The sequence below is a fragment of the Ictalurus punctatus genome, chromosome 7 (genome assembly GCF_001660625.3).
Source record: "Ictalurus punctatus breed USDA103 chromosome 7, Coco_2.0, whole genome shotgun sequence".
NCBI classification, from domain to species: Eukaryota; Metazoa; Chordata; class Actinopteri; order Siluriformes; family Ictaluridae; genus Ictalurus; species Ictalurus punctatus.
Window position 1 is genome coordinate 26,624,635 of NC_030422.2, and position 10,717 is coordinate 26,635,351.

At 34.7% G+C, this 10,717-nt stretch overlaps 1 protein-coding gene across 1 annotated transcript in view; it reads left to right on the forward strand.

Annotated features, from left to right (window-relative positions):
* Window positions 1-10,717, forward strand: part of LOC128633105 (carcinoembryonic antigen-related cell adhesion molecule 5) — a 59,831-nt gene that overhangs the window by 43,462 nt on the left and 5,652 nt on the right. The window contains exons 8-12 of the mRNA XM_053681838.1: window positions 4,693-4,959; window positions 5,633-5,902; window positions 6,769-7,035; window positions 9,638-9,886; window positions 10,562-10,678. Coding sequence (XP_053537813.1) covers window positions 4,693-4,959; window positions 5,633-5,902; window positions 6,769-7,035; window positions 9,638-9,886; window positions 10,562-10,678 — 1,170 coding nt within the window. The remainder of the gene's footprint in view (window positions 1-4,692; window positions 4,960-5,632; window positions 5,903-6,768; window positions 7,036-9,637; window positions 9,887-10,561; window positions 10,679-10,717) is intronic.

Here is a 10,717-nt window from a genome sequence, read left to right on the forward strand (position 1 = left end):
TGGCTCTACATTATATTACATATCTCCAAATGCCCCTCAGTCTAAGCAAAAGTCAAAGGGCATTCTCTGTACTTGCTCCTAAATTATGGAATAATTTCCTGCTTTATACTCACTTGGAGAGTCACAGTGTAGATTTTTAAGTCTCAGCTGAAAACACATATTTATTCTTTGGCATTTGAATTGGGGGAACTCTGAGTACTTGAAATATTTGCTCTGATATTTATTGCACTCTGTATATGCAGTTCTTGTTGCAGTTTGTATTGCTGTTGATGTTTGTGTGTGTGTTTGTGGTTTTCATTTTACTGTTTTTCAATTTGTGAAGCACTTTGGTCAACTCTGTTGTTTTAAAATGTGCTATAAATCAGATGAGTTGAGGTGAGTTGAGTTGATTTTTGGGTTTCTCACAATATTTCTATCATCAGTTGTTGTTGTTTTTTCCCCTTGGCTGACCAATTCGGTGTCTGTTGCTCAGTACACCAGTGATTTCTTTCTTTTTTAGGATTCCAGATTGTTCTATTGGCTATGCCCAGTGTTTGTGCAATGCCTCTGATTGATTTTCCCTCTTTTCTCAGCTTCAAAATGGCTTGCCTTTCTCCCATAGACAGCTCTCTGATCTTCATGATGGCCTATCCTTTTTAACAACAAATGCAGTCTTCATAGGTGAAACTGAAGGCAAAAACCAATCGTAGATGTTCAGCGCTACAGTATTGATTGTTTAAACAATCAGTCAAACGAGACAGAACTGTGAAACAAGAAGCACCTGCCAGTCATGTGTTCCAATATTTTTGCTTGCCTACAAATTTGGTGGTCTGATACAAAATGTGCTGTGTTCTATGTTGTTTAATACATCTACATATAAATACCAGGAAAAAAGCTGAAATTTTTAACACTCTTCTTATATTCTGCTTTTGATCTCAAACCCAAATGTCTACAGTAAAAACAAATGAATTTGCCTTGCTGTTCCAATAGTTTCAGAGGGGAATGAAGTTCATTAATAAACTTAATATTTGTAATTGTTGGTAAATTACTGTGGTATAACAGGAATGAAACACTCCAGAACAGGAAATAATTGGAAAATAATCTACTTTGGGATGGTAAGAGTAAACCTGCTTCTACTGGGCCACATCACACCACCCTGTTGTTCATTAATTTCCTATAACAGCACACCCCCAAATGTTTTATCTCTTAATTAACCTGTCATTTGTTTTTCCCTCTGAACCTTTAGTGCTGGCTGGACTCATCCACTGTACACAAACAGGTGATTTATGTACATTTCATTTATTGGAGGTTTTATTATTATTATTATTTGCTTTAATATGCATGTAAAACTCAGTCTGCTCATTTTTTATAGATGATTAAGGCAAGTGCTTAAAATAAAATAAAAAATGTATATACATAATAATAATAATAATAATAATAATAATAATAATAATAATAATAATAAAGTTATAACACAAGCATTATAAATTTGAGACCAGTGGCACAGAACACTGAAAATAGTAATCCTGTTTCATTGTCTGTGTCAAGTCAGTTTCTTCATCTTTATGTCTTTAGAGAACTTTAAACTTTACTCAATTAAATATTTCTACAATTTCAGTGAGTTGTGTTGCTTAATTTCCAGCATGTTAACATGGTTTATTTAAATAGTTATAATATACATGAGTGTTTGGGGGCACAGAATCCCATTTTATTGGTGTAATACCATTAGTTGTGCGTGCAGTGAAGTGTGTGTGTGTGTGTGTGTGTGTGTGTGTGTGTGTGTGTGTGTGTGTGTGTGTGTGTGTGTGTGTGTGTGTGTGTGTGTGTGTGTGTGTGTGTGCCTGTAGACATGCAGTAATGAATAAGGACATGTACATCAGAATTATTGTTTTCTAGCATTATTTTTTTCCTGTTGAAACTGTAAACAAACTATACTCAGTCAGTCATTTCTAGTATTATTGTGTATCTTCTACCTTTAGTTTTTTGTTTGCTTGCTGATCCTATTATTGTTTCTAAAGTTGAATAGTCAAGATGTCATGTCCAGAGACGTAGGGAGATTAGGATGGATGCAAATGCAGTTTAACAGTTTTATTAAAGAGAGACACAGGCAGGTAAATCCAAATCGTGATCCAAAAATGTAATCCAAAAACATGCAAAGGTCAGGCGATTGGCAAACAGGCATAAAGGGGCAAAGAAGGAATCAAGGTCGTGGTCACGGAAAACAGGGTCAAGATACAAAACAAGAAACATAGACTAAGACTAGGAACTGGGAGCGGAAACTAAATGCACTAATCTAACATGAAATATATCAAAAAACACGTGTCCATAGTAAACAATGTCACAGTTGTCAACATATGAAGAGCGGGCGCTCGTGCACCTTGCTTGTGTATGCGCGCCCACATGCTCTCCAGCGCGCTGCTTATAGGGGAAACCGTGACACAAGAAAACAGGAAAGCAAACACACTGTAACACAGACATGAATCAATAGTGGGAAAAATCAAAATGATCAGAATATAATTATAGAATTATCATACAGCACTCAATAACGTATAATCCTATACTGTAGAAGCCTGTACCCTCATACGGCATACAATAACGTATAATCCTTTACTGTTCCACATGGACATTCTCACTGTGGTTGCTGGGACTACGGTTGCAGTGGGACTTGGGACTGCAATTACCACATACAATTTTGCACTCAGATCTCCTATGGTGACAGTGATCTATTTCAACAATGATTTCATGTTAAAAGCATAATGAACTTTCTTTTACTTTCACACTATCAGTTGTTACGCAGATGAGGACGGGTTCTCTTCTGAGTCTGGTTCCTCTCAAGGTTTCTTCCTCATATCATCTTAGGGAATTTTTCCTTGCCACCTTCGGCACCGGCTCGCTCAATAGGGATTAATTCACACACTTAAAATCTCTATCCTGTGTTTTATATGTTTCTGTAAAGCTGCTTTTGAGACAATGTCCATTGTTAACAGCGCTATACAAATAAAATTGAATTTAATGGAATAACGTATAATCCAATAGTGTAGAAGCCTGTACCTTCATACAGCATGTAATAACGTATAATCCTAAACTAAATAATAAGCTAATATTAAGTGACTTACATTTTAGACTCAATGTTGTCTGTTTTTGTTCTATTTCACCAGTGAAAAGAGATTTCTTATTTATTTTATTTTCACAAGGGATTTTTTATTTTTTACACATAATGATTTCAAGTTTCAATTATGATAATGTGTTTGTTCAAACAAAAACTCTTCTGTTTTCATTCCTTTAAGGGTCACTGTAAATAATAATAATAATACTATTAACAACAGCAACAACAAAACAACAACAACAAAAATAATAATAATAATAATAATAATAATAATAATAGTGTGAAACGGTGATATTTTCTGAGACGGTTATCGTACCGTTCAAATCTCATACCGCTGCAACCCTACTCTATTCACCCATAAAAATAAATTGATGTAGAGTAGAGAGAGATTAGAGACCTGCATCATCACACAGCAGTTATTTTCTGACCCTCACTTCAATCCCAGTGAAGCTTTACATTTAATATCCCTATTTTCATTCTCATCATTTTACTAACTGAAAATTGTAAAATAATTTGAAAGTAGTCATAAGATGTTTAGTGACATCACAGAGAGAGTAATACTGTTTTACTGTAGAAGTGATTAGTGTAGTAAAGACTTCACTTAGGGGTGTACTCACTTTTGTTGCCAGCGGTTTAGACATTAATGGCTGTGTGTTGAGTTATTTTGAGGGGACAGCAAATTTACACTGTTATACAAGCTGTACACTCACTACTTTACATTGTAGCAAAGTGTCAGTTCTTCAGTGTTGTCACATGGAAAGATGTAATCAAATATTTACAAAAATGTGAGGGGTGTACTCACTTTTGTGAGATACTGTATGTACAAAGGAATCCAACGTGTTTTAGGGATGATATCTGCGCATGCACGTGCTTAGCTTCGTATGTTTGGTTTCGTATGTGCAGTTTTGTATGCAAGAGATTTCGTATTCCAGTAAATTGGAGAATACGCTATCAAAAAATGAAATAAAAAAAAATGTTAGTGTCAGTTCACAGCAGTACCTTCATTAAACATTTTTTTTTCGCAAAATTTCAAAGTAATATAGCGTTTCAAGAATGTTAACATTGTTCAAGCTTCTTTTCTATGTATATTCGATGTCGATGATTTTTTTCCTCATGATCAAGCCTCTTTTTGACTAACTGTACCTTTCATTTCAATGGTGGGGGTTCGTTGACTTCATCGAAAGCGTGTTTGTGTTTGATACGAAATCATTGCTAGCATACCAGTGTATCTTTTACCTTTAGTTTCTTGTTCCCTTGCTGACACTCAGCATTCTTAAAGATCTTATGAAAAGATAAACAGGATGGCCAACACACTGTAATTCAGACATGAATAAATAGTGTAGATGTTAATTGTCAGTACAGTGACCTGATTATTTTTAGGGCTGAGTCTGTATTTAAAATTGTGATCTACATTTACTTCATCAGTAGTGATTGTTGTCTGTCAGAGCTTAATCATTTACATGTGAGCAGATATACTGTATCTACACTCTGAATAGTTACCTACATTCTGTATTCAATTTTAAAAGTGTTCATACTTGTGTAAATAATAGTGATGGAAATTAATTCATTTATAGAAACAGTAGTGATTTTGTTTTTATTTATTACAGAGAGTCCTAAACCTGTGGTGATTATAAAGCCTGATACACAGGTGTTCAGAGGAGAGAGAGTGACTTTCAGGTGTGACACAAAGGAAGGAGGAGACACGGAGTGGACATACGACTGGTATAGGGACGATAAAACATTATACACATCCCTCACAACACAGGAGTTCATCATCAGTAATTATTACAGTGGAAAATACACCTGCAGAGGGAGGAGGAGAAGTGACTCTCAGATATCAAAGACGAGTGATTCTGTTACACTCACTGTATCAGGTGTGTGTGTGTGTTATTACTTTTATATATATATATATATATATATATATATATATATATATATATATATATATATATATATATAAGTTATCACTAGTTTCAGATTTTGTTACAGATTTTATCATATGAATAACACAGTCTCTTTACAGCTCCTTTTCTTCTATTTTCTTTTGATTTTCACTTTCCTATTTTAAAGTAACTGATTCATTTGATTTGTAAAGAATCACTACAACTTATTAGCTATTCTGATTGGTGTGAATTTTTCCTCAGCTATTATTTAAATTAATAGAAAATAACTGACATTTATGAGAAACACATTCTTCTTCACCTAATAGTCAAGCTTATTCTTCTGCCAAAGTTTCACTGCTGTGCTTTTACAGTAAAGAGTTAAATGATTTAATTACATTAAAAAAAGACACTAATGTGTGCAGCGTGATTGAGAATTTGAGAAACGATTTATAAAACATCATGTGGAAAAGCACAGGGTCAATACAGTGACCTTTAAACATCAGTTCAGTCATTAATTTTCATTTTTGTAGAGAATGTACTGCATATAAACTCACTGTAAACTTTACAATAAGCACTGTATTTAATTTCTTAATTAGACACAAAGAGAAAACTACTGCTTATGTTGTAAATGTAAACGCGGCTCTTCATCATTTCATATCAACAGAAAAACCCAAACCGACTGTGAGAGTAAATCCTCAGAGCTCCGTCTACACTGGAGACAGAGTTACTCTGACCTGTAATCTGCTGTCTACTGGATGGACTTTTCTCTGGTACAAAGATTATCAGGAATCAAATCCCCTGTCTCCTAGAACCACAGACACCAACACACTCAGTGTAACAGTCTCTAATGAAGGAGAAACACAGTACTACTGTAAAGCACGCAGGGGAAACTACGAGTCAGAGATCAGTGATCCAATCACAATTACAGTGAGAGGTACGCCATGTTTTCTACTTTTTCACTACAGATTTAAAGGAAGAATGTGAAAAAATAATTATTTTATTATTTTAGTAATTGTTTAAAGAAGTATTATATTTGTATAATTATGTAACTATAGTATATGTTTAAATTATTCTTTATTTGTTTAAAATGTTTTTACTATATTCAGTTTTATGGATTCTAAACATTTATTATTTTTTTATTTTATTAAAATTATTCTACTTCTGTTTATTAATTTGGATAATATTCACTAAAAGAGTAATGTTTATCAAAAGAATGCATCATCTTTGTACAGCAAGAGCAAAGGCATCTGAGTGTGTGTTCATCAAGAAGAAACTCATTAACTTGTGTAAATAGTTTTATTTACTTCTTAAATAATTTACTCATAATAAACCACACAACGCTGATGAACTGAAGTATCACATGATGTAGGGACCTGCTATTGGTCTAATGTTTGGGAAGTTTCCTGTTTCTTAAATAAATATAAATGAATAAATGGTTATTTTAACTTAATACACTACAATAATAAAAGAATATGATAGTAGAAAAAGATGTAGGCCTAGTTATTGTTTAGCAGAGACCAGTATCACAGAGACAGTAAAAGTGTTTTTCTCTCTGTAGAGGTGATTATTACAGAAAAGATTACATTACTCCTGAACTGTGTGTTTCTTCTCTAACAGAAGTAAACCTGAACCTAAATTGTCATTGCTACCAGCTTTTATACTCTGTTTACAGTTTAAGATTTTATCTTCTTTACTTCACACCACAAACCTCTTTTAATTTACTTACTTTATTAACTAAAATTAAATGTTAATATAATATTGGCATCAATTTAAATGTGATAATATTAATATAATTAACAGGTGCTTCTCCTCGAGTGTCTCTGATCATCAATCCCAGCAGAACTCAACACTTTACTGCTGACTCTCTCTCACTGAGCTGTGAGAACCAGAGTGACTCTACTGGATGGACAGTGAGAGGATACACACACAGTGAGGCAGTGTCTGATTGTTCATCAGTTTCAGGATCTACATGTAACATCCGCTCTCTCTCTACATCACACACTGGAGTTTACTGGTGTCAGTCTGAATCTGGAAGATGCAGTAATCCTGTCAACATCACAGTGCACAGTGAGTCTTCAATGTTCTCATCAGTAATAGATTAATACATAAACCAGACCTACTGTAACATTAAAAAATCTATTTTTATGAATTGTAAAGAAGATAAGTGATACCTTAGTTGTAATAATAACACTTGAAAACTAATTTAGTATTTCATGATTGACAGCATTGTAATAAAAGCTATTTTAATGTCTGAAAGTGATTGAGGAATTTCTGGAAATTTTACTGAACACAGTGCCATTAGTTACTTTAAATTAACATTATGTTAAACTCTTTAGCTCATGTAGCTCTCTGTTTCCTTCTCTCTGTCTCTGTTTTCCATCACTCTGTCATGTTTAACATAACTACATAGTTTTTTAATTCCATAACCTGAGAAAATGATGAAAGCTTTAACATGATGTACAAGTGATGTTCATAGTATTACATTACTGCTGTGTTCTTTAAGATTTATGATGTTAATTGTACAGGCAGGAGAGCATGTAGCTTTGAATGACTGCACTATTAGCTCCAAAACCATGATATGGTCCATAACTGGATTTAAGATTAATTATAATATTAAGAATAATAAATGTGCTATTTAAATCCAGTTCATGTGTGAATTCCACATGAGCACTGAGTACCTTGTAATTCAAAATAAGTAAATTAAAATAAAAAAGGCTAAACCCACAAACATCATAGAATACTTTAAAAAATGTATTGTAAATGTATTTTCCTAGAGAGATTTAAAAAAAAAACCAAACAAGCAAACTAGTGTCTTTGGACCACATTAGTGCATTTACTGGAACTTTAATTAGACAGATTTGCTCAAAATATCATGTCTCACAGTTATAGTGATAGCGATTTAACAGTGAGACCAGTCTCACTTTCTTTTGTCTATTATTTTGGCCTTGGCCCACCCTGAAGTTATGCCTGGTTTGGTTCCTTGTACAGTTGTCTGTATATAATTTTGTGTGTTACAATACACCACTACTTTTTAACACAAACCTGGTTGTGTTGTTATTCCTGACTCCCTCATTTTTAAAGGTCAATTCCATTGAATCCCGAGCTGGTTACTCTGTGCGGCCTAACCTAGACTGGGCCGTAACAAATCTCTTACATATCTGTTACATCCTTTTGTCTCTGTTTTTTGGATTAGGTAGTTAGGGAACTATTTGTATTTTCTTTGTTACTTTCCTTTTAGGTAAGCTAGCAACCTAAACAATATAATTCTTTTGTCTATTATTTTGGTCTTGGCCCACCCTGAAGTTATGCCTGGTTTGGTTCCTTGTACAGTTATATGTATATAATTCTGTGTGTTACAATATACCACAACCTTTTGAACAACCTTGTTTGGGTTGTTATTCCTGGCTCCCTCATTTTTAAAGGTCAATCCAATTGAATCCTGACCTGGTTACTCTGTGCGGCCTAATCTAGACTGGGCTGTAACAGATTTACATATTCTGTTGACGCAGAGCACTCCAGCCTGCAGCCTACCCCAGTGCCGTCCTCATCGGTGAGTCCACCTAACTTTGACGTTAGCCGACACATCGGGCTAGTGCCTGTATATAGAGAAGATGAAGTAGATGCTTATTTTGCTGTGTTCGAGAGAATAGCCACAACATTAAGTTGGCCAAAAAATTTGTGGATGTTGTTACTGCAGTGTAAGCTTTCGGGTAAAGCACAAGAAGCATGTTCCGCCCTCACCTTAGAACAGAGATTGGAGTACGATACTGTTAAGGCTACGGTTCTCTGAGCATATGAGCACGTGCCAGAAGCTTACTGGCAAAATTTTAGGAACACGGCTAAGTCCGTGCACCAAAACCTATTTGGAATTTGCCCGTGAGAAAGCCATGCTACGTGATAAATGGTGTTCAGATAGTGGTGTAAGGAATTTTTATCAGTTTAGGGAACTGATACGTATTGTTGGAGGAATTTAAGTCATGTTTGCCAGAATCACTGGTGGTGCATTTGAACGAGCAGAGAATTACTACACTGTCCAAAACTGCTATTTTTGCAGATGAGTTTGTCTTGACCCATAAAGTTGTGTACAACTGTACAAGGAGCCAAAACAGGCGTAACTTCAGGGTGGGCCAAGGCCAAAATAATAGACAATATTTTCTTTATTGTATTTTCTTTATCTTCCTTTTAGGTAAGCTAGCAACCTAATAATAGAATTCTTTTGTCTATTATTTTGGCCTTGGCCCACCCTGAAGTTATGCCTGGTTTGGTTCCTTGTACAGTTATATGTATATAAGTTTGTGTGTTACAATATACCACTACTTTTTAACACAAATCTGGTTGTGTTGTTAATCCTGACTCCCTCATTTTTAAAGGTCAAACTCCATTGAATCCCGAGCTGGTTACTCTGTGCGGCCTAACCTAGACTGGGCCGTAACAATCTGTACTCTCTCAGAAACTAAAATGATACTAACCTGTACCATTCCTTGTCATTGGAGTGATCCCCTCAAGGGTACACCTTTTGAGTCTTTATTGTATCTTTTACATGGTAAGGTGAATATAGTTAATCTCTTTTAGAGTAATTCTTTAAAGGTAAACTACTGTACATACACCCTCCCAGATAAAACACAGCCCATACTTTTTGATTTCAGTGTCTTCTTTCTCTTTTCCACAGATGGTGATGTGATCCTGGAGAGTCCTGTCCATCCTGTAACTGAGGGACATCCTCTGACTTTACGCTGTTTATATCGCAACTCAAAGATCTCAGACTCTGGTGTTGATTTCTACAAAAATGATTCCATCCTCCTGTCTCAGACTACAGGAGAGATGACCATCAGTACTGTCTCAAAGTCAGATGAAGGTTTCTACCACTGTAAACACCCAGAGAGAGCAGAGTCACTGAAAAGCTGGGTTTCAGTCAGAGGTGAGAAATAATTTGTATATTAATTTAAATAAAACTTTTGCTGTGTTGGAGTCAGTTTTCCATTCTTAAAGCATTTTCACAATATTTATTATGACTTATTGCTCCTTTACACTTTCTAAGCAACTCTATATTTATTACAGTTTCGAATTTATAGTGTAGAAATCCCATTAAACCTCCTTGAAATAACACCACTTTTACAGCATTTTTGAGTAAAATAAGAACAAGTTATGTTTTATTTGAAGTACTGTAGACCAGAGAAACCTTTGTTATTATCAAAGACTGGCAGGCTAGACTCTGTGTTAATGTTTAGACAAGATACTTGCATTTCAAGCATTAACACTTTATTTATTAAAGCCCACTTTAGACACTTTACAGTCAACAAACCATCTATAGGCTGTGACAATTTTACGTCTTCTACATGATCAGTAGGAAAGAGCAAATATAACCGTCGTAATGTTCAAATAAATATTCCAGAGAAACCCCTGTATGTTGTTAAATAAAGCAACATATTAAGACATCTGTTCAGACTTAATAGAGGAATATTAGACTCATATTTTTGCATGAAACGTAAATGTATGACCAATAAATTAATGCTTTATATATGATTAATTTTACTTTATTATTTTGTAAATTATATTATTATTATTTTATTATCCATGGTATTTTTCCCTGCAGTTCTATCAGATGGAAAAGCTCCACTGTCGGTACTGAAGCTCCTCAGCAGTGCAGTAGCGGCCTCTCCGTATGTGCTGGTGACCATCATTCTGGCAGTGAAATGTTACAGAGCTCGAAGTAAGACCTCACAGTGTTCTTCATTAGACATAAAATTAA